Here is a 25318-nt window from a genome sequence, read left to right as displayed (position 1 = left end):
ACCTCAAGAAGTGAATCAGCCAAAAACTCTTTCAGAAGAGAAAAACCTCTTTTGTGTCAGCTTTCAGCTGAGAGAAAAATCAGCATTAAAAAGTTATAAATGAGGAAATTATGTCATGAACAAATTAAGTTTAATTAGCTGTGATAATTTGGATTACAAACTAAAAGGCAAACTATGAATTCTTGAAAGAAGAGTTTTAGCCCAACAACAAAAAATTTAATAAACTTCCAAATTGCAACATGCCTATGACAGCTTCCAAAAGGAATCACTATTTTATGCTCCACTAAGAAAGCACACTGTCAAACATTCTTTTTCATGACTCAGGCGTTTTACTTTCATATTTCCTTAAAGAGCTTTTAAAGACAACATTTTATATTCTGGTTACATAACAAGGAAAGCTGTATGTTAAATACATTAATTAAGCTATTTCTAAAGAATCTTCCCATCTTGAGCCAACGATCTTTGAATCACTTTCTGGCGCAGAGCTGCAGATGTCTGAAGTTTTCCAGAGTTCTCTGCGCCCTTGAGAGAACTGATGATGATGTAGCATTCCTTAAGTTGCTCGACTGTCTCCAGGGTTTCCAAAAACTTTCAAGCTGTTGATAACCATTTTGCAAAATTCAGTGCTGACGTGTTCCTGATCTTACCAGGAGGGATCGTTGGAAGATTTTCAGACAACAAGCAGAGCTCTCACCCTCTCCTCAAATGGTTTTTAAGTGGTTTGCCGACTGAAATGTCATCTGGTCACACCAAATGCCCGCATACACAAGCAAAGACAACTTCATCACCACCGCCGCAAGGTGGCAGCTAGTTTAACCTGCCATTGTTTAAGGCATTCCAAGTTCAGAGATGCTAACGGGAAAACATGAATCTTAGAGTAGATGAAATACAGTTTAGCAGACCTAAAGAAAATTCTCGAGCTTATTAACAAAAACCGGGAATCGGGAGGACACAATATTCTATGTTCCTCAACTCTCAGTGAAAGGAGTCAATGACTGTATTTTAACTTTTGAAATTGATAAATGTGTAAATAAGGTTCTAAGGTGGCTTTTTTTTTAAGTTTATTTATTTTGAGACAGAAACAGTGTGAGCAAGGGAGGGGAAGAGAGAGGGAGAGAGAGAATCCCAAGCAGCCTCCACGCTGCCAGCACAAAGCCCGACTCAGGGCTCAAACTCATCAAACTGTGAGATCATGACCTGAGATGAAACCAAGAAGGGGACATTTAACCGAATGAGCCACCCAGGCACCCCTAAGTTTGTTTTTTTTTAACTGTAAAAGTAATTACTAGTGATGAAATAGATTAGAAAGGTGAGTGGAATAAATTTCAAATATTACAAGAAACTTTTGAACTGGTTCAAAATATCAAACCAATACCAACTTTCTCAAAAAAATTATTGCATACTAAAGGAGCAGCCAAAATATACTTAATAATACAATAAAAATATACATTTAACAATGGAAAGAATACTATTCTCACTTTCTAACCAAGTGTATGAAAACTAGAAAGTAACAAAAATACAAAAAAAAAAAAAATCCCTCAATCCCACAGCCCTTGGCTCAAAACAGATTAGTTAGAAAATAATCATAGTACCAAATTTTAAGTCTTTGGGGATTGGCCTAATATGTACTCATTCCAAGAGATGTTTCTACTAGTTATAAAAGTGTTCATTAATGAACAAGAAAGAATGAATGTATTTCAAATACATAAGATGGAAAAAGAACATAAAACAAATCTTAGAAAAATGGAACATAAAATAAACTTCAATAAAATGAAAATTAGAAACTGCTGGTTGACTTATTTAAAAAGACTCTAGAGAAACCATTCACACACACAATTAAGGAACAAAACAACTACAGTAACAGAGGAAATTAAAAGAATTCTGAGAATAATTCATAGATTCCTATGCAAGTAAATTTGAAAATCTGGATGAATGACTTTTTAGCAAAACATAAGTGACAGAGAGTAGACCCAGAAGGAGGACAAGGAATAAGTAGAGAATGTTGTGGGGGGAAAAAAGTGTTCCTCAAAAAGTGCCAAGCCTGGGCAATTCTGTGGGTGAGTTCTTTCAAAACTTTAGGGAACACATAAAGCTGACGTTTTAAATATCTTTCCAGGGCACCGAGGCCAATGGGAGTTGGCAGCTTGACCCACACCACATCCGTATGGGATTGTCAGGGACGTGGGCTGATAAATCCCGGCAGGATTAAGTGCATTACTAGCAATGTCAGCAGGCTTCAGTTATCTTGGCAAAGACGGGATGGAGCTTGAAGCAAATAAAATAGCAAGGGAGGGCAAAAGTTCTGCAGGTCTGGTGGGGGGGTTATTGTGACTTTATTTCAGCAGAGCAACACCTTCTCACTAAATTCATATTTGCATTGAAAGTTGGTTGGTTTTATAGCTACATTTCTATTTTAATGTATAAATTTGTTTTGGTTTTCATATAAAAACCATAAGCAAGTAAGTTTATACTTCATATTATGTTTGTATGAATTTAAATAACAGCAAAGGAGAAAAAAGCCAATGCTGATCTCTGTGAGAATTTTTTTTTCTTTTAAAAGAGGAGGATGTATTACTCAATTTCAGAAAGTCAGCTCTAGGGTGTTAGAAGGAGGAAAGCCAGTGTCTTTCCTTTGAGTCTGGCTTTCTCTGCCTCTTCTCCACGCTGGAGCAGTAAGAGTTGGTGGGAAAAATCAGCACAAACATAAAAAAGAACTGAGGAGGACCTGGGCTGTGTTTGGTCGAACCTGTTGGGCCCGTTCAGAAAAGTGAAGGGATTCCCTGTAGCTCCACATAGTCTAGTCCAGCTCATGCAACAGGGCTTCCACATGGGGATTTAGAGGCAAGCCTTGGAGTTATAAACAAAGTCGTTTAGTCCAGAGTCCCCTCCGCATGTGGACCATGAAAACCTACAGCAGCAGGACACAGCTGACCACAGATCTGGGATCCTGGCTTTAGGCCATCTTTCCCTCTACTACCGGCATCCACATCCTGCTTCCCCTCAGGACTCGGGTCCTAGGGCCAGTGACAGAGCTGGAACTAGGTCACTGCAAGCCACACTTGTGGTCCAACCAAAGGCTATTCAGAAACTATGAAGAAAGCAGATTCAGCGTATTAGCTGTAGGTCATAACTGCTTAGCAGAGAATCTAAAAATAAGAAGGGACTTCAGAAATCACTTAGGCCAACTTCTCTACCAATGACCGAACCTCTTCTAAAGCATCCTGATGGTACGATCTCTCCTGAAAACTTCAGAGATGGAGAATTTACTAGTACTCTCTACCACTCTTCAGGAGGGACTTTTGTACTGTTGAAGAGAGTCATTTGTTAGGAAAGTCTTCATATAAGGAAAGAATAGCTGTCAACCTATAATTTTCACTATAGTTTGGTTCTTTAGAGTAGGAAAGACTACTTTTTCCACGTGACAACTGTTCTTCTCCCCAGGTCATACACTTGACTCCAATAGCACCTGAGATGAAAGGATGTGGTTTCTGGACCTCTCACCTTCCAGTTATTCTCCTTTTAAAGCAGTAGTGCCCACAAAGTAGTACAGTGCATCCACACCAGAACCTCACATTTTAGTTCCAGCTCTTTCTCTCTCATTAACTGGTCAGTTAACACAAGTAAACCTATAATTACAGATAAAGTACTTGTAAATAAGAAAATCAAGCTCTGTGAACCAGTGACACCTACTTAATGTATTTAATGTAGGCAATAACTTTGAGAATAATGTTATAATTTTATCTGTTCCATAATATGATTCATATATTTCCCAAAAGTGAGGTCTTCCTATACTTGATTTCCTTACCTTTAAAATGAATTGCCACGAGGTGCCTGGGTGGCTCAGTCAGTTAAGCATCTGATTTCAGCTCAGGTCATGATCTCACAGGTCATGAGTTCGAGCCCCGCGTCAGGCTCTGTGCTGACAGCTCAGAGCCCGGAGCCTGGTTTGGATTCTGTGTCTCCCTCTCTCTCTGCCCCTCCACTGCTCATGCTCTCTCTCGTGCGTGCTCAAATATAAACATTAAAAAAATAAACAAATAAAATAAATTGCCATAATAGTGCAATCTCCTTCTTTGACACCATGGAGGGGTGTACTTATGATTATTCTCAGAGGTCAAGATCGACTGAAAAAGAAAGTCTTAAAAGTTGTTTGAATTTCTTGCCTCAGTACATTTTTTGTAATGAAAAGTATTCCATGTCCCATGTCCCATGACAGAGTGATGACTCAAGATATAGGTTTAATAATTATTTTATTTATAAATCTCCACCAACTCTTGCCTGTCATATTATTCCAGGTATCACAGATGGATTATATAACAGTATTTTCACATGTTCATCTGCATGAAAATTAGGGGAAAGAAGAGATGTACAGACTGCATGAAAATGACACCTTAAAGTTCACATCTATAGTGTAGTGTTCTGTAAACATAGGCCTGTGAGCTAGCTCTGTCCAATTGCCATCCAGCTGCATGATCGTGGGCAAGTCACTTCTGTTTTCTCACTTTTAAATGATCTATCATCTGGATTCTCTATCTCATACTCAATTGACTGCATGCAAAAATACCATGAAAATACCATGCACTTGAAGTATGAATATTACCATAAAGTACTTTACGTATTACTAGGCTTCCTCATTTTAGAGTAATACTATTCATAATCAGTGAAAGTCATTTGTTTGCAAGGTGATCTTTTTAAAAGGAATTCTTAGGCATTAGTCTTACTGACAATCTGTTATGATTCTGAACCAATGGCTTGATTCTTAGGGATAGGATATGATAGTAAGATATATAACAAACATGAGTTCTAATTGACAACTGATACAATGAAATGGCTCATTAGTTCTCTGAAATCTAATAATCTACGAGAAATGAGGTCAAATTGAGGGGAAAAAGTCCACCATGGCTTAAGTGACTTAAAATCCAAGTGAGAATCGTGGTAATTGGGAACAAACATTCACCTAAATTGAAGCTTATTTGTATAGAAAAATATATCAAAAAATAATCACTGAAAATCAAATTCCCTGTGAATTTTTAAAAATTAAAATTCTAACCTTTCAGTTCTGAAAAACTGCTTCTTCAGCAAAACATTCAGCATAGACTATATTGCCCTCAAATCAATGTTGTAGCCAGATAGATGGTAAGGTCCTTCCACCAAATTTTTTTAGAAAGAGTCACATTACTTTTTAATAGCAAAATGAGCTTCTCTTGGGCTTCAAAATTCAAGGGACAACCTAGGAGATATTTATAATGATAAATAAGGGAAGGCTTTGGCATGCAGAGTAGAACTACATCATTATGAATATCTGGCAAGCTGATCTATATTTGTACATGTCTATGGTACAGCTAACGTGATTATTACAGGTTTTTTTGGAACCCTGGAGGACAAGGAAAATAACCTGGGAGATAACTTGTAACTTATCAAGTACCATTAATGCAGTCTCCATACTATTTATTACTCTCGTGTCAGTTCCTTAGAACTTTTTAGCCTTTGGGTCCTCTAAGCCATGGATGGAACTGTTTAGGGAGTGGTTACACATATGCAAAGAATTTTCTACTTCAGAAATATTCGTGTTTATCAAAGTGAAAAGATAAATATGACACGTGCTGAAAGTGTGCAACAAAGTTTCTGTGAGCAGCCAATTATTTGGGTACTAATTAGAAAGTATCTTCATCTGAGTCAATATCACTTTTTGGTTTCGTAAGCCTTTCCAGTTCTTCTCCATCCTAAAAAGAAATATGAAATCAGTAATTAATTAAAACAAAACTAGAAATGTAGCATTTGTAATGATTACTAAGGAGGAGCCTTACTGGTAAATGTATTTCATTAAACTACAAATATAATCTAGTCAAATGAAATTCAATAAATACTTATGTTCTTAGAAAGTTCATTTTTGACACATAAGGAGATTCACAAAACATGGACAAGCAAGCATCTCAGGGCTTGAATTTTAAAGTTGACAACGGGAACACAGTAAAGCGCGCCCTCTGCTGGTCTTCAAGGGAAATAACTAGTGGTTAAAAAAATAGGTACAGTATAAATAAGCTAGGCTACTATCTAAATTGTTACTTTTTTTTACCTATAAAGTAGGGCAAGCAGTGTTATCAGACCACTGGAAAAGAATGCATGACTTTTGAAACTATACTCTGGCTGAGATAAGGGCATTTGGGACCCACAATTCTAATTTATTTTTTAAAGCACATTTATTTATTTTAAGAGAGTCAGCATGAAATGGGGAGGGGCAGAGAAAGAGGGAGAGAGAATCTCAAGCAAGGCTCCACGCTGTCAGCACAGACCCTGAAGTGGGGCTCGAACCCATGAATCGTGAGATCATGACCTGAGCTGAAACCAGGAGTGGGACGCAAAACTGACTGAGCCACCCAGGCGCTGCTGATTTTTTCACCTTAGGGATCTGTTGTGCCACCACCTCAGTGACATTGCTGATGGAAGCTCTGCCATGAACTCTAATGGGCAAGAGACTGTTTTCCCAAAGAGTGAAATGTTCATTTTGTGAAGTGCTTGGTATTTTGGGTGTACAGGAAAATTGTAAATTTAAAGCTAGAGGAGTTGGTTTCATCTTTTAAATATATATCTAACTCCTTACTTCAGTCTCCAAAAGATCACTGTTCATCTGTCAACACCATGCCTGACAGACCTTCCTAAAACAATTATAAGCAACTGGAAGAATAATGCTTATTCAGAATAACGACATAAGTAGGTTTCTAGAAAATATTTTTCTCTTACTTATGAAGATAGTTTTGAAAATCACCTTCATAGTGAGTTGAGGCCTACCCGTCTGGCACCGTGTGGTTTACAAGCAACTACAGATGGAAAATCAAGGAGCTTACATCTAACAAGACCCACTAATGTCGAAGATGGTCAACTTTTGTTGCCAATGAGGCATATTTCTCTGACTATGGCAGCGTGGAAAGAGTAATGGACTAGGAGTGAGACCTCATGGGTTGATCATAGTTTTTTACGTACTATCTATAACCCATTTAGCCTGTCCAAATCTGTTTATTCACTCCGCAAACCAGAAAGACTGGACAAGATAACCTGTGTGCTGTCTCCCAGCTCTGTGGCTCTATAATATTCTAAGATACAACTAACGGATAAGGTCCTCGAGGCTCTGATTCACACTCTTTCTCGACCACTGATGGCATTATCACGAGCCCTTGCACACGTTAAGTCCAGTGAATGTTTGCTGAATAATTTTTAAAAGTCACAGAAATCCAATACACCCTTTGATAAATAAGCACTGATCGACTTCTTTTCTATGAGCATGAACTGAATCTGGGAAGAACAGGAGAAAGGCAGCATCTCCATAGACTTACCCCACTGGAGCGCTCCCAAAGGCTGCCACTTAGATCTCGGATCCTTTCTTGCCTAGGTGCATATTCCAGACCTTGAGGCTTGCTGGCTTTGTAAATAAATATGGAGAGAAGAACCGATGGTGCTTCTAAGAAAAACTCCAGGGAGGGCCTGAAGTCAAAGACCAGGACAGACACCGCTGTGATGATGACAGTGGTGACCTGGGCCATCAAGACGTGGAACATGTTATCTAGGAACTTCAGAATAAAAGCCACTGAGAGGCCCTGGAATGCAGTCACAAAAATAAGGGTGACTGAAAACACATTGTGGCCATAGAAAACCCCACAGTTCTTAATCTGTTCACTGTTACTGCTCTGAAGGACCAGTGTCAGTCCATTAAAAAGAATGCCAAAGAAATAGAGTTTGCTATTCTGTATGAAGATGCTTTCAGTGAGCTGGTTCCCTTCCTTCAATATCTTTTCATTATAGATATTGGCCATTGAGGAAATAAAACACTGGACTATAATAAGCACATGGCCCAAGCCGAGACGGATGTGACTGAAAATCATAGCTGTGGTGTTCCACTTAGTTTCAGGAAAAGTCCATGCCTTTGCTGTGCAATTGACTTTTCCGGGACATTCGCTTCGGAAGAGAAGGCAGGAATTGGATGGGCTGAAGAAGGCATCATGATGAAATCCATGTCCTGCCAGGTTATGCTGTGAAGTTTCAGTCCCAGCAGTGAGAGCCACAATAGACAAGAACAGAATCAGGAGGGAAGCCCACTGTATCCAGTTCAGGTGCCTCCTGTTCAGAGAGGAAAAACAGGATATTACTACTTTTTCCCCTCCCTTCCCATATTGACTGTTTCTACTGAAAACTCTGACACGTAACTACTTGGCTGAATAAACTGTACCCAATTTTTGCTAGCATTCCCAATTCAAGTTCAAAGGAGACCTTTTGGTATCTCTGCTTCTTAAACTTGGTATTTTTATTCTTCTTTACAATAACTGTCTCTTAATACCATTGCCATTGTAAGTTTCCTTTTAACCTATAGGTTTAACTAAGTCTCTTTTCTACCTCCAGGGCTGATCTTAGATCTTTGTAAAATAACTTTTTATCTTGCTATAAAGTAAGTTATGGCAGGGATTCTCAACCTGGTTTCCCTGAACCTGAATGTGATGAGCTTCAGAAATCTGTGAGTCCTTGCAGTGGGTGCCACATCTATAGTTGAGTTCCTGTCTCTGCCCCTACCAATCCCATGAGACCCTTCAAAGCTCTGTCAAATTTCAAAGGTGTTCATGAACCAAAAAAGATTTAAGGAGGGAGCTAGCTCCTAGATCCATGGCCTAATCATAAACCATTTTATAGCAAACTCCTGTTTGGGAAGGCAAGGAAAAAATATTTTTAGTGTTTCAGTTTACAAAGTCTTAACAATGCTTTATTTCTTTATTTATTTTGTCTAACCACAAGCTTGTGTAATATAAATGACACACATTATTGTCAATCTATTTTGTGGGTTTATTTAGTTCAACAGACATTTAGTAAGCAGCTGCTGTGTGCCTGGGGAGATAAAGAAGACTTGATCTCCATTCCCAAGGAATTTTAATAGGAGAAGAGCCATGAAACTAAGTAATGACAATATAATGTGTGACAAGTGATACACAGAACAATTGGGATACAACAGGGGAGGGAACACTTAAATATGCAAATGGAGTCAGGTATTGTTTCCAAGACAAAAGGACACTTGAGTTGACACATGAAAAATAAACTGAAATTTGCCACATGAAAAGGGAGTTGGTGATATATCCAGGCAAAGGGAAGAGTCCCTAAAAAGGCAACAAGAATGTACAATGTTAACTAAGAAAAGAGGAGTAGCTGACTCAGATTGGGGTAGTCAAGGAATAAAATCTTCAAGTTTAAAGATCTATCAGGTGAAGGAGAGGGCGCTCGTGTGTGTGTGTGCGCGGCAGAAGCAAAGGCAGAAGTGTAAAGCAACAGGTAAGAAACAGAAGTTACAAGATTTTCGAGCATTTACTGAACGCCTACCATGGATCAGCAATTTCTGTTCCAAGGAAGGACTGACTTCCCTAAGGTCATGTACCTACAAAAGAGCAAAGAAGGGATCTGAGTGATGGTCTGCATGTTTCTTCCTGGACTAATGACCCTCTTAAGTATAATGAATTTTCAAGGTTCATATACAGGCAGATGTGTCTGATTTCACTAATGCTTCCATAGAGCTTCATGAGTGGAGACTGATAAATGCATAGACCATAGACCAGCCTAGATAGCAGCACCATGTGCACAGTATCATGCTTTCTCATGTACATACTTTCAAAAAGCCAGATCTAGCATTTAGTGATGGGGCTAGCATAGCCCGGAAGGTCCAAAATTGTGAACTAGTCACATAAATTTCTAAAGGTGTAGCTGGTACACATTAAGTGGAAGAAACCAAATTGATTGAAGACAGGAAAGACAGATGAAAAGTATATGCCCAATTTATAAATATCATCATGTAACTAATTATTGGACATCCAGACAAATGAGGCAATAACAATCTATAATTCCTATATTAGTTTTCAATTCTGATAGCTGTAGACTTTCCACTAACATGGACATTGAGAAAAAAATAATCTAATTAAACAGTCTTAAACAAGTTAATCAGTACCACTGCAAACATTCATTCAAGGTAATGTTCTAGAAGGTAAAAATTATTAAGGGTTAGGCTGAAAATGGTAGATTTTCAGCAAAGAAAATAAAGCTTAATAAATTATCCCATAAAGTCAGCTGAGGATAGGTGCTCTTACAAATGACAGTACGTGACAGTTTGCTCCTCAGTTTAGTGGATGAGACAGTAAAAAACTCACCTGATCCCTCCACTGCCCCAGTAAACCAACTGTAAACCGTTTGGATTGCTGCTCAGAGTGGAACATGTACAGCCAGAAGGCCCCTCTACCTGAGGGCCTCGACTCCCAAATGAACTGCTTGCCCACAGAGAGACCTGGTTCCTATGTTTTTGCCAGTGACCTCATTATTGTAATTAGATATTTTAATGAGTACATAAATGACAAATTATGAGTGAAGGGAAAGGACTGCTGTTTTTATGAAAAGTTGAATGCTCTGGGAAAATTAATTAAAGGCACACTACTCACAAGATAATCTGCCTTCAAACTGGGTACAGGTGAGCTAATTTTAAGATTAGGAAATTAAAATCTACAACAATCTACTTTAAAAGTATTTTGAAGAGCTTGCTCAATTTTTTTTTTTTTAGTTTATTTATTCATTTTGAGAAAGACAGAGAGAGTGAGCAGGGGAGGGGCAGAGAGAGAGGGAGAGAATCCCAAGCAGGCTTCACACTGTCAGCATGGAGACCAATGTGGGGCTCAAACTCACAAAACATGAGATCATGACCTGAGCTGAAGCCAAGAGTCGGACACTTAACCGACTGAGCCACCCAGGTGCCCCAAGAGCTTGCTCTATTTTAAAGAAACTAGAACCAGGAAGCTTGTATGATGTAGATTGAATGTAGCTTCAAGAAAGAAGCCAGAGCACTTGGGTGGCTCAGTAAGTTAAGCATCCAACTCTTGATTTTGGCTCAGGTCACGATCTCAGGGTTGTGAGACAGAACCCCCTTCCCCCAGCCTGCTTGGGATTCTCCCTCTCTTCCTATTGCCCTCCCCATGCTTGCATGTGCACATGCTCGCTCTTTCTCTCTCTCTCTCTCAAAATAAATAAATAAACATTTAAAAAGAAAGAAGCTAAAACACTCCAATCAGCAAATCCCACACATTCTCAAAGGCCTGAGCTCTTCAGAAGAATGATGAATGGACATTTACATATCTTAAACTGTTTAAAGTATGTATTTTTTAAACATGATTCACCACTTTGAGTACTCTTAGTAGCTCAACAATTAAATCCAAATTGTATCAGATAAGAGCATCCCTACCAAATTTGATGATAGTAAAACAGGGCACAACATGAAAATAATTAAATGGAAAGACTCAGATGACTTTTTAAAACAAAATTGTACACATTTCTTAGTAGCACAGAGTGACCAGTAGCAGATTTATAATGAGAAATTATAAAAAAGAATTATCAAATGAATGATTTTGGAGAAATGCTTGTACTACCGAGTGGCACTGTTATTTCTCTGCTGATTTTGAAGAGTAAATGTTACCATAACTTCTAAGACACCAATCATCTGTGCCAAAATGTTCTTCATTGATTTTTTCCAACAGCTTTCCTCTGAAGATATCAGAGAAACGTATATACATTTTTTTAGACAAAAATGGCTACCTTTTGCCCCCAGTTCTCAATGTTCAGGTTGATACGACCATTTCCTAAAGACTAATTAAACAATATTATACAACTTCACCAAGCCTTAAACAGCAAGCCAGCAAGGCTTTGAGGGATAATACCTGTGACCAGTCTCCACTGTGGACCAGTGGCTATTCCTCAAAGAGCAAATGCACACATTCACATGGGGTTTCTCTAGAACATATGGTAAGACATTTGGATGGTGATCTTTTGTGTACCGCTTCCAAATTCTTCCAGGTAATTCTTGCATTAGTCACTGGGCTTCTTTTTCCCTACCTTGTAGCCTTATACTATTTGTCTGCATGGGAAAGGTATTTGGAGGCTTCGCTAGAGTCGAGTATAAGACAATGGCTTTCATATTCATATTCACCATGAAAAATGAGTTACTTGTGGCAAACACATTAAGAATATGACAGAACTCGGGGCGCCTGGGTGGCTCAGTCGGTTAGGCGGCCGACTTCGGCTCAGGTCATGATCTCGCGGTCCGTGAGTTCGAGCCCCGCGTCGGGCTCTGTGCTGTCAGCTCAGAGCCTGGAGCCTGTTTCGGATTCTGTGTCTCCCTCTCTCTGACCCTCCCCTGTTCATGCTCTGTCTCTCTCTGTCTCAAAAATAAATAAAAAAAAAAACGTTAAAAAAAAAAAAAGAATATGACAGAACTCAAGCTTCTACTCCTGGGTCAAAACTTTATTGCTAAGGGCAAAAGAAGAGTAGACTGAATAACAAAAACCAAACAAACAATATATACCACCACCAACAAAAAGACCAAAATAGAACAAAGCTGATTTTAAAATATAATAATAGGGGCGCTTGGGTGATTCAGTCGGTTGAGTGTCCGACTCGTGGGATCAAGCCCTGCATCAGGCTCCCTGCTGAGTGTGAAATCCCCTTAAGATTCTCTCTCTCTCTCACTTTCACTGCCCCTCTGCCCTGCTTGTACATTCACTCTCTCTCTCTCTCTCTGAAAATAAAAAAGAAATTTTAATTAAGAAATAATAAAATAAAATAAACTGTAATAATAGATACTACAGTACTTGGAAGACATTCTCATAAAAGACAGTATTAATTATATTATTTTAGCACTATTAAGAGTAGCTTCGGTGCTAATTTGTGACTCAAATTAAGACTCCCTTTGGGAGCTAAGTTAGTGCTTGTAAAAATAGTAAAAAAAATAAATGATTTTATTGTTTGTTCAATATAAATAACTTCAAAGGATTCAAAACAGAGAGATATTAACAACAAAGCAAACACATGTCTAAGAATATTACTGTTCTATTAAGAGGTAAAATATGTGAAAAAGCTTTTTGGAACTTTAGTTCATAATGTTAATTATTATTAAAACTAGCAATAATATAATACTTATTATAACTAATAGTATCATAAAAGCAAACATTTAAAGTTTAAGTATAACTAGATTTAGATTACACTAGGAATTAATTTCCTTTTCCCCTTTCCTTCCTTCCATCCATCCATCCATCCTTTAGAGAGAGAGAGAGAGAGAGAGAAAGAGAGAATCCCAAGCAGGCTCCATGCTCTCAGCACACGGTCCAAAGCAGGGCTCATCTCATGAACTGTGAGATCACAACATGAGCTGAAATCGAGTCACTTAACTGATTGAGCCACAGGCACCCTTAACTTTCCTAATACAAATAGTTAAATGCTTAAAAATTTAATGGGCCATCTCTGCCCATATATTAGCTCTCTCAGCCTGACAGGGGCAGTTCTAGTTGGTCTCTGCCTCTAACCCTGCCACCCCACATACTCTCTTCTCCATGGTCAAAACCACCTATAAATGCTGCAAAATACCCAGTGGCTCTGCGCACAGACACCGCTTGGAACAAATCTACTTATGAATGGGGACAATAACTCCTACCTCCTGGGGTTGTTGTGGGGGTTAAGTCTAGATAGGCGAAAGGCCCTCGGATCAGCCCTTGGCTCTGAGGAGTCTTTGGTATGATTATCTTGTCACTGTCAGCTGAAAGCCTGCTCGCACTGTTGTCTACCAACCAGTAAGACCAGTCCTGGATAAGGCCTGAGAGGCCCTTCACCTCAACCTCAGAGCCACAGCTCAGGCTCTGGAGTAAACTTATAAAAAACAAAAACCAATAAAAAAAAAAACCAATAAAAAATATTATATACAACTACAGGCACAGCTAGAGCTATGGGTTAATTCCAAACCTAGCAATACATACTTTATATTTTTGCTTTGGAAAATTTCAATTTTAAATTGATACAATTTTGATCTAATACTTACGTCCTGTGTAACATAAGTACACCACTACGTGTACCCATAAACTGTCATTTCAAAGGAAAAAAATTTAAAAACCCAACATGTTTTTGAGACCTCTTTATGAGATGCCCTTATTAAATAATGAGCCTTTCATTATATGTCAGAGCCCATTTTTTTTCTTCCATGGACATGCATCTTTAATTTTATCACAGGAATAAATATAAAGATATTACTATCTATCTATCTATCTATATATATATACACACACACACACATATATGTATATATAGCTACTTAAGAATATATATATACATATATACACCTACTTATATTACTATATATATATATATATATACACACACACACACACACACATTTTTTTCCCTCAGAAATCAACTTTTTGTCCTATAAAGTGGCTTTTATGTTGATTTTAAAGACTTCAAAACATTTTTGGAATAGCATTCTTTCACTTGCTAGTTGAATTATTTTCACAATTCATAAATTAAATGAAGAACCTGATGCAGAAACAAATTTCAGGGGCACCTCAGTTGGTTAAGCGTCCAACTTCAGCTCAGGGCATGATCTCATGGTCCATGGGTTGGTTGGAGCCCTGTACTGGGCTCTCTGCTCTCACCTTTCAGAGCCTACTTCGAATCCTCTGTACCCCCATTTTCTCTGCCCCTCCCCAACTTGTGCTTTTTCTCTCAAAAAAAAAAAAAAATTCAGTGCACTCTAATATTTAACCTGGATGAAATATAATGTTCATTTTTTTCCCATCTCTCATATCAAGCATTAAATTGAATGCTTCCTCAGGGTAAAAGAAAGTCTTTCAAGAACTCCATATAATTAATGTACTGAATGCATCACGTATTCAACAAATATTTATTGAGTGCCTACATGCCAAGCCATTCACCCTTACATACACATAGATTATGAAAGCACATAGTATGACATGGCACATTGAGAATAAGAAATTAAAAGGGCAAAGTGAACGTAAAATTAAAAAAAAAAAAACAATCACAACAAATATAACAAGAAGTTAATTTTATTTTTATCATCAAGTAACAACTTAAACTGGAGTTAAGTGCCCAGATCCCATTACACCTTAGAATATTCTGGCCTTTATGTGGTGGCAGAGACTATTTACTTAAAAATGTTTACTATATTCAAAGGTCCTCCTGGCGACAGGAAACATTGGTGACAGCATTTTTAAAAGCAAAAATCTATCATTCTTATTTATTGTAATTTTGACTAGATATCTCATGTAAATCTTCTGCCAATTAGAGCTTAGATCATGTACTCAAGTAGTTTGATAAAGAATTTGCCACTCTTTACATCTCCAAACTACAAGTAACAAATGTACTAACAATATTTAGGAACTTCTTGGTTCCCTACTAAAGTATAGAGATTCTGAAAAAGATAAAAAAGAAAAGAAAAAAAAAAAACCTCATGAATTTGTTGAAAAGTTGGCACTGAAAATTAAAGTAACCTGGACAATTATTTATTTATTTATTTATTTTTGAGATACTAAGAAAAAACTTTTCATACATCTAGTTGCAATGATTTAGATAGGCCAGCACTGGAGCTGCTTTCCAGATGGGTTAAACAAGTTGCCCAAAGCCAATTAGGAATAAAATCCTGGCCTTGGGATTCAGAGGGTTCAGTGCTCCGGGTATATGATCTGAAACAAGGCTGTGCCGTTTTAAAGTATGATATATGCTTTCAGAGCAAGTTACTTACTTCAGCACTATCCTGAATAGAAGAGCTGTTGTTATAATGCTAAAATTTGAGAAGATAACAGCCATGGCCTAGAAAGAAGGAGAAGATAGAATTACAATCCAAACAAAGTAGTGACCTCAGAAATCTCCCAGCCTGCTGGTTCACCTGACAAAAAAAGCTTTTTGGTCAAAAACCTGAGGGGTTATTAGGGCAGCTACTTCACTAGAGGATGAAATTCCATTTTTATTGCTTGTTAAATTTATACAGATATGATCAAATTATTGGACAGACTTTGAAAACTTGTTTAAATTCAGCAAATGCCTGTGTAAATAATCTGTATGTGCAGATCAGGGAATACTTATCAACTCTAAATGTTTAGGTCTAAAAATAATAGTGACCTTACTTATGAAGCATACTTTTTCAGGCTCTTAAAGTGCTTTACAGACTTTTAACACCGTTTCCAGAGGTAGAGAGAAGGCGAGTACTATTAGGCCCATTTATACGTTAAGACAATAGAGGTAGAGGTTTTTAAGCATCTTTACTGTTACAGGAATTGAATCGGTTCTCTTGGTTGAACTGCAGTGATTCAATACCAGTGATTCAGTCCCAAACTCATACCTGACAGTCCCTGGATTTATTCACATTGCTCTACACACTTAGAAATGTGGTAGCCAGATTTCATAAAGATGGGTTTTTATGAAGTCAGTCATATTTCACATAGAGAGTATTAATCTGAACATGTATATAATTTGGTTCAAAAAGTATGAAATTTCATCAGTGCTCCTCCATATTTGGGTCTGACAACATTAAAATAAAATTAAAAACAAATCCTACTCATTTACTTCACTCTACCTTCTTCCTTGCTGTCAGTTTAAGTTCACTAAACTCCAAAGAGTATTTTTCACTAGTCTTATAAAACCAGCAAGCATGGCTACCATGCAGGTAAATTAAAGAAATAAGAGTGAATCCAATAAAAACCAGAATACCCTGTATTCTTGTATCCAAGAATACAACATTGTTGTTTTTCTACTGAATTTTTTATGAGAAGCACTGTTTTAGGAATTTCACTGTGTCCTCTGGAGACAAATGTTTGTGAACCCCTTGGTAAAAGCAGAGAAAAACATAAGGAGGAAAGTAAGTGGCTGGTAAGAAGAGGGAGGACACAGTAGCTCTGATCAACCACAATAATGGAGTGGATGCACCTAACCAAGCAGCCTGGCTGACCTGATGATGAATTTAGAACCTACTTTCCATGCAAGTGCACAGAATAAACAAAACACCAGAGCTCTTTGCCCCAAAATCTCTGTGCATCTCTATTTAATTCTTTCCAACTAGACTGGGCACAGCAATACACAGAAAATGCCATGTGATTTCTTTTGTAATATCTGTGGTTGTGCACAATCAGGAAGGAAGAGCAAAGTAATAAGGTGGAAGAACAAGGAAGCTGCAATCTTGCTTTCATGCTGGGGATATAGGAAAGGGATATAAATTTAGAGCTAATCTAAATAAAGTACAACAAATATGTACTCATTGATGCAAATAATTATGTTGTTGGGTACAGGAATTCTCAGATCTGAAAAACAAAGTGGAAGTAAGAATTTAAGGGAGAACACATTCTAACATTCAAAACACTTACTAATAACATGGATCACATAGCTGAAAGGAACTTCAGGTGATCGATCACCTGGCCCCAGTCCCTGCCTTTGGGTTAGTATGGTAATGTTATTCTATTTTACAGATGGTCATCTTAGAGTAGTTGGGCTTGCCTAGTTATACAGCTTCTAAACTGTGCAAAATAATCAAATACCTGTTGTCTAGTTAGTGCTCTACTGATCCTTTTCTTCTTGTCCCACTCTCAAACTGATTTCGCTATATGTAAAAGGCTTCACATGGAGAACTAGGACCAATAAAAATCCTATTTATTATCAAAATGCCTGAATTTATTCTTGAAACTTAAAATACATTTTGGCAACAATGGCAACAGAAATCTTCATTTTATAAATTAAGGGAAATAAATACACAAATTCCCCCAAACTGAGTAACAGGTAAAAGCAAAAGCCCAAATTTTAATTCTGATTACTAATGGATTCCTAAATTGGCATGGAGAACACCAAGAGAGATGAGCAACATCCCTAGTATTATCAGTCATAGATAGCATTTATCGTTGGGAGAATGTATTTTCTACCCTTAAAGAACTCGTTGGTTAAATGATAGGACTGACAGAAAAAGAAAATCATATAAACAGAATACATTTACTATATTAAAGCAGGTGCAGGAAAAAGTAGGGCACTGAGTATACAATTTTCTGAGAATGTGGGGCACCTGGGTGGCTCAGCTAGTTAAATATCCAACTTTTGACTTCTGCTTAGGTCATGATCTCATGATTTGTGGGATTAAGCCCTGCGTCGGGCTCTGTGCTGATAGCACAGAGCCTGCTTGGGATTCTGTCTGTCCCTTTCTCTTTGTCCCTCCCCCATCCCACTCACCCGTGCACTCTCTCTCAAAATAAATAAATAAACATTTTTGAAAAAACACAGTGAGCAGCAGATTGGTAACTCAGTATTCAGATGATTCTGGTGAAACCTCAGGGAGAGTAATGAGAAACTAACACTGATAAGGAAAATGATAAAAACATTAGTTTTGGGATTCATTTCTCTGTGTTTTTCTAATGCTATTTTCTATCATATTTACTTACAGGCTGAAGGTAGGAAATGACATAGAAGACAATTAAATTATCCAGGAAATAAAGAAAGGCAGGAATGGACCACTTCATGAAATTAGAGAATTCTTTCCAGGAAGCACATCTCAAGTTTCTACTTTGATGATCTTCTAAAGAAAGAAAGACAGCAATAAACAAAGAATATTGATGAGAATGCCCATATTTTTAGACAAAGCAAGTTGTATTTGATTACTGATACAATTCTTTGAAAGAGGTTTTATGAACTTACTTTTTATCAGTGACTATTAGCCTTAAGAAATTAAACACAATACAAGATTTCATTTATGGTCTCTCTTTCTTCAACTCCCCACCAGACCTCATCACTGGCAATCAGCAACACCCTGAGGAATACTGATTCTCTTAATTCCTGTTAACTTGAGATAGAAACACCACTTAGAACAACTCAGGATACTATGGTTTTATTTACTACTATGAGAGCCTAGAGCAAAGAAAGAAGTTAGAATCCAGAGAAAATAAATCAAGTATTTATGTTGGGATTTTCCCCCCCAGGGGGAATCAGGAAAAGGAGTACCAGGTGAAGATTTATAACATACAGGAGCAGAGAAAATTAAATTTTGCTAATCCCATCTCCAGAGTTCCAAGAACTCAGGAAGGTACTGTAACCAGAGAATGTAAAATAACATGCAAAAATAGAAAACAATTTAAGTCCTGCAAATTCATGAGATTAAAAAATATATTCCACCAACTAGAATCTTTGCACAAACTGACACTTTTAAGAATAAAACAGAAATCTTCTTGGAAAAGACTTTTAATACTTTGAATTCTGTTTACTTCATATGTGAAGGCAGATCACAGAACAGAGAAAGGTAAGGCTCAATAAATGGGGAACTAAGATGAAGAATTAATACACAGGAAGAGCCACAAAAGGCTAGATGCTTTAGATTTGAGGAAGGGATGAGTATCCCTGCTTGATAACTGATGAGACTGGAACTCAGAGAAGTTAAAATAATCCCGCCCTAGAATATAGTCTCCAATCCACTCTGCTACCTCCCTTGCAGGAAATGGGGGCTGTTTTTGCAATGTGCTACATATCAAATCAGACAGCAGTGATTTAGAAAATCCTGAATTTGAATAAAAATGAACTTGCTGTGTGCTCCAACAAAGGAACAAGTAACAAGGTAGAGCGATGGCCAAGACGTGAGGAAAACATGGGCTGGAGTCCTGGCTCTGCCCCCTCCTACCTACCACTACATAACATCTGTTCTTTTGAGCCTGTCCTTGCTTTTGCAAAACATGGGTAACTGTACGTATGTTTGTATCTTAGTGTCCTCATATATAAAATTACTGGGCTAGACTAAATGACATAAAATCTTCCTTTTAGTTTTCCTAAAATGTTTTGATTCTGTGATTTTTAACAAGTATGGGGCGCCTGGGTGGCTCAGTCGGTTAAGCGTCCGACTTCAGCTCAGGTCATGATCTCACAGTCCATGAGTTCGAGCCCCGCATCGGGCTCTGTGCTGACAGCTCGGAGCCTGGTGTCTGCTTCAGATTCTGTGTCTCCCTCTCTCTGACCCTCCTCCGTTCATGTTCTCAAAAATAAAAAAAATAAGAAAAAAAAATTAACAAGTATAGAGTTCAAGACTTCAAGACTCACCTTTCTTTAAAATCCATAATGACACAAGCACACAGAAAACCAGTTTCACCAATTCTGAGCACACGTTCACAGTAGTTGGAAGATAATCATACTTGTTCTCTGAAATGTAACAGGCATTTTTTAACTATAAATTTTGTGCTATATAATGCTTGTATACAGGTAACAATTTATATCTGTTTTTAAACTTAAAAGCTGGATTTTAATACTGGTTATATTAAACTTCATCCAATTGGCTTTCTTCTCTTGGATTTTTTTAATCAATTCACCTAATGTATTAGCTATCCCTACCACATTCAGTGTTTTATTATTCTTGAGTTTCTCATCTTTTCACTCAAGTTGCTGATAAATATGTTGAGGAGGCTAAGGCTATGGGCACAGAAGGCTTTGTGGTATGGCATTAGACATGACCATTATTTAGCACTGAGAGCCTGACTCATCAAAAAGCTATGAATTTAACTGGCAGAATTATGACCCAGCTTATGGTTCCTCTTGTGTCATTTGTTTGCTTTGCTACAATCAAAGTAAATGGTCTGTGATAGTCCCTTAACTTGGAATCTTCCTATCTGTTTTGCATCACGGCACATACAGAAAACAGTATTGGTCTGGCACTCTGGAATAAATGGTACGTTGGGGTAAAAGGAGCCAAGAGGCAACTGCCCAGAGCTCTGGCTACCTCTAGGGCTACCTCTAGGCAACTGCCCAGAGCTCTGGCTACCTCTAGGGCTGAGAGGAAATACTCTGATATATCAAAACCCACTGATGAGTTGGAAAGATCACTTATAAGTCAATCTAATCAGAAAATGAGGTTAGGTTTGTATGTCTTGGTCTTAGCTGTTATGTCTATTCCAAATGCTTACAAACAACTTGCTGTAAAATTTTGCCAAGGACAAACATAAACTTTAGTAGGTCCTATTTTAAGGAATGCATTTTTCCTATCATTTGAAACATTTCCTTATTTTCCTTGGCCATGATATGAAAAACCAAAACCGGCCAAGTACAGGGGGACAATGCCAACTCAACACTCTTTCTATCCAGAACACCTTTTTTCTTTTTTTTCCTGTGGTTTCCCTTGACCTTCTCAACCTAAACACAGTCAATTCTTTATTCATCTCTAATCCTTTTGTGCTACCTATAAACCTTTATAACAGTACCTGTCGCATTATATTATAGCTACTTCTTCTGTGTATGTCTTACCCTTGGAATGTAAGCTCCTTATGAGAAAGGGCCCATGTCAGTCATCTTGATAAAACTGGCAGTTAATGGTATTCTGCACTTGGTAGGCACTTGATAAATGTTCTCCTGAATTTAATATTTGCCTGTTAAACTTTCTCCATCATTCAAAGCCTAATTAAAACATCTCCTCCTCCCTTCTCTGAGCTTAAACCTAAACTGAAATCACACTCTACTATCTTCCACTAATACTTTGCATTGATCTCTATGATACACACGAGGGAACACACAAGAATGAAGGCAGAGGTCTTCAGATTAGAAGTCTCAAACTCTTACCACTGCTCCAGAACTCACTTTGACTTTTATTTACTTTTAAATCATATTTCTCTCATAGTAGATCCCAAACTATGATTCAGCATCATGTGGTACCTCCTTCCACTTAACCTTCTGCTGACACTCATACACTGAATCTACACTGCATTCATCCTTACTGATCTCTCATTAGTCCGAAGAAACAGGCCATAGCCCCAGGATGACCCATTCTCCCCTTTAAAACTTTCCTTTCTCTTCAGGAACTTTGCTTCAGTGAGTATTTCTTCTTCTGGCTTCAGTGTATCTCTTTTATCTTTCTATTAACTGGCTTGCTCCCCTTGGCCTTTAAGGATGCTCAAACTGTCCCATCCGAAAAACAAAATATACGATCCCACCCCTGCCCCAGCTACCATACTTTCTCCTTCTTTCCCTAAAACAGCATCAACATTCATTATCTCCATTGTACCTACTTTCCATTCAGGTCTTCTTCCCAAGCAATCAGGTTTCTGATCCCATCACTTTATTCAAACTACCTGGTCTCTGAGATTACCAAACATCTTTTAATTTCTAATTCCAAAGGGCATGCTTGAACCCCTATCTTACTATGATGTTGCAATTTCCTCTGTCTTCAAACTTATTTCCTTCCCTTCTATGAATCATGTGCATTTAGTTCTCTTATTTCTTTGATGATTCTATCCTAACATCTGAGTGTCAGCATGCCTCTTAAATGTTGGCTTCCTTGGAGTTGTATCCTTGGCTCTCATTTTCTCATTCTGTGTGCTTACCCTGAAAAAGCCCTCTGGCTCCTAGCAATTTAATATTCATGTCTCCAAATCTGTATTCTGGAATATTAACGCTCACTAAACATATCCACATGAAGTACTACTTCCTATTTATAAATTTAATTCGTATTTCCTTCATATATGTGATGTGCTAGATAGTGCAGAATATGGCAACGAACAAGGACATAGCTCCTGACTTCACGGAAGGTACCTAACTAAAACTGTTCAATCTTTCTGAATTCTGTCCTATCTGCTTATTCCTACTAATAGCTTCCATCTTAGCTGAGAGCATCATCAATCCACTTAGCACCCAAACAGGAAACCTCTGAGCTGTCCAATATTTCACGTCCTTTAGTCTCTACGTTCAATATTCTCTGAGTCCTGTCTTTTCTCATGTTTAGTATATTTCTTGAATCTATCCTCTCTTCTCTATTCCTACCTCCAAAGCCATGGTTAGTCTTCTTAATCTGTGGCTTGTATTTGCAATAACCCCAACTGGCTACTCTGCATCCAGTCTCTTCCCAAGTCCATCCTCTATTCAGCTAGTGTAACAGTCTCTCTTATTCTGTTTATAATCCTTCAAGCATTCCTTATTCCCCAGACTCTAGAGCCTAGAAAATAAAGTCCCAGTTCTTTAGCGTGGCATATGAAGTCCCTTAGTATCTGATCATTACTTCCCCTCTGGTCATATGCATGCGTTCCTTCCTCCTCTCCTTCAAGTCCTTAAACTTTTTGCTCAGTCATTCTGAAGTACATGTTCTTACAATCCATCCTGCTTTTCTTTTTTTTTTTTAAACATATCTATTTTATTCTATGGATTGTTGCTTCTGTTTTGAATACCACTGCCCACCTGTCCTCTTGTGGATCAACTTCACCTTCTTAGGGAAGTATTCCCTAATCCCTTTGCACTCCACATCCTCCTGTCCCAGAGAGAACATAGCACTTTCTACATAAAACTATCTCCACACCTTTGGTATAGGGCTGCATTTATTATACTGTACTTTCATGACGATTCAAATGTACAGCTCTCCTCTAATAAACTGAATTCTTGAGAACAACGACTATGTCTTATACACTTTGAATTTTGTTACTAATATTTAGCCTACTGCCCAAGACAGAAATGTTAACCGAAGTAGAGACTTATATACACATCTGACTCCCCAAGCAGACCATTAAGGGTCATGATGTCATACTTCTATGTGTCCTGAATAACTAGTGAGAGGCTCTCAATACAGCTTTGTAGAATTAAACTGTTTGTCTAAATCCAAATTCCTACATTAAAAAAACAAAACAAAACACAGAAGACTTCTTAGCTAATAATTTCAAAGATTTCAAAGCAAATAATCTGTACTGCCTCAATGATATAGTAATTAAGACTAACTCACAAATACCAAGTGACCAAATATATCCTCCTATTTCAAAGTAAGTTATAATTACACATATTGCTATAGGTCCAGAAATACCTGTTGATTAAAATAATAGTCAGATGTTATGATCTGTTCTGTAAAGGGTGTGACACTGTATTTAACCCAAATTTCACTCAGCATGAAAAATTTTTCTTGCTAAGGAATAAAAGGTTAAAGAATCAAACTTAAACACACTTTGCCCTTCACATGAAGCAGAGTACTTGCCAGGGTATTTTCTCTATTTTGCATACAAGGAGACCAGCGACAGGAGACGTAACGTGTGATTAGATGCAAGTGTTCCATATATTCCAAGTCTTCACTTACCTTCATTGGCTGAGTATTTTACCAGTAGGATTCGACTTGAGCTCAAAGCAATGAATATGGTGCCTAGTAGGAATGTATACATCGCTGACAAGGAGCACAATGTGGGATGATCACAGCACTTGCTTTCCATTCCACTGGTTTTTAATGGTCTTAAAGAGAACATATTCGTGAACAACACTGTTGGTAGATAAAGCATAGTACAAATACCACTGATTAGTGAGGAACAGAAAAGCAATTTTTTAGATGTTTGGCTACAGTTGTATCCAAACCAAGAAAATTGAGGAGAACCAGAGAAAAGGGAAAGAAAATGAAAGTGTCAAAAGCTGTTGGGGGAGGGGGAGGACTCCAAAGACAGAAAGGCAGCGCCAGACTAGAAGTGCTGCTAAAAGTAGCAAGTGAGCAACTGACATCTGGGGACTGCAGAATTTTGCAGAAAGCCAATTTTAACTTCCATTCCTATTAGCAAATTTGCCCTAGAGGAGAATTTCAGATTTCCCTTCACCTCAGTAGTAGCTCTTCCCTAGAAAGAGGGACAGTTCATTACAATAATGACCAAAAGGGGGAATATCTGAAAGTGTTGTGAATCTGCACCTAACTAGTGTTAAAAGTACAAGAGAGCTTAGAAATCAATGACTCTAGAGTCCTCTTCTGACATGTTGAGGACACTAAACTCTAGGCTGAGTAACTTGTCCAAAGCCTGCCTGTGTAAGGGATAGCGCACAGGGCCGGGAGGACTGGTGAGAGATGGGCTTGAAACGTCAACACCGACAGCCCACCAGCGCGCAAACGTAGAGGTAAAAGAGACACCTCCCCTACTGAAGGCAGGCAGGTTTCCCTCCAGGCACGGCGGGGGAGGGAGAAAAGCCTTCTTGTCACACATGCGCAGTAGGGATCTCGAGCGGCGCGCCCTCCCCTCATACGCACGCGCATTTCTTTGCCAGCCGGGCGAGGTTACCTCTGTCCTTCCAAAGGGTTTTTGGTGGAAGAGCGCACATCCTACAGCTGAAACAGTAACTGTGTAGCTCTGCAGAGGCAGCAATAGCTTTTAGGGTCCATGGTCGGGGAAGCTACGGGAGGGAAAGAAAGGCGAAAAACCCCAGCCCCTGAACCTCCTATTCCGGAACAAAAAAGCACAACTACGTCCAGACTAGGAAAGAGCGGACCTGGCACCCATTGCGCAGGCGCGCTCAGTGTTACGCTTCCGGAGGGAGGGGAGAAGAGGCCTGAGCCCGCCCCAGCGAGCCCTCTCTCGCGTCACGTGGCGGGAGAGTCCTGTGTCACGTGAGGCCCAGGTAGCGGCGGAGCTACGGCAAGAGAGAGAAGGGGAAGCCGGAAGGGGCGCGAGTGAAGCGAGGGGGAGAAGACAGCTCCCGAGGAGGCGAGGGGTGCGCGTGCGCCCGCCTCTCCCCCCAACTCTCCCCT

At 38.5% G+C, this 25318-nt stretch overlaps 1 protein-coding gene across 6 annotated transcripts; it reads right to left on the bottom strand.

The window, feature by feature from the left end:
• Positions 1-4233: 4233 nt before the first annotated feature.
• On the bottom strand, positions 4234-25063 carry SLC35A5 (solute carrier family 35 member A5). Of its 6 annotated transcripts, none has more exons than XM_015069198.3 (7): positions 24821-25063; positions 23897-24073; positions 19903-20001; positions 18264-18397; positions 15590-15657; positions 7332-8112; positions 4234-5723 (listed from the first exon to the last, which is right to left on the bottom strand). In XM_015069198.3, the coding sequence occupies exons 2-7, from the start codon at positions 24057-24059 to the stop codon at positions 5655-5657; spliced, it is 1314 nt and encodes a 437-aa protein (XP_014924684.1). In that variant the 5' UTR covers positions 24060-24073; positions 24821-25063; the 3' UTR covers positions 4234-5654. The 6 variants fall into 6 exon arrangements, with proteins under 6 accessions (XP_014924684.1, XP_014924685.1, XP_014924682.1 ...); XM_015069199.3 differs by having other exon boundaries at positions 23897-24045; positions 24852-25063; XM_015069196.3 differs by having other exon boundaries at positions 18264-18394; positions 23897-24045; positions 24821-25062.
• Positions 25064-25318: the final 255 nt, after the last annotated feature.

This window comes from Acinonyx jubatus, chromosome C2 (genome assembly GCF_027475565.1).
Source record: "Acinonyx jubatus isolate Ajub_Pintada_27869175 chromosome C2, VMU_Ajub_asm_v1.0, whole genome shotgun sequence".
Taxonomy (NCBI): Eukaryota; Metazoa; Chordata; class Mammalia; order Carnivora; family Felidae; genus Acinonyx; species Acinonyx jubatus.
Note: the sequence above shows the minus strand (reverse complement) of the source record. Positions and strands in the feature narration are given on the sequence as shown.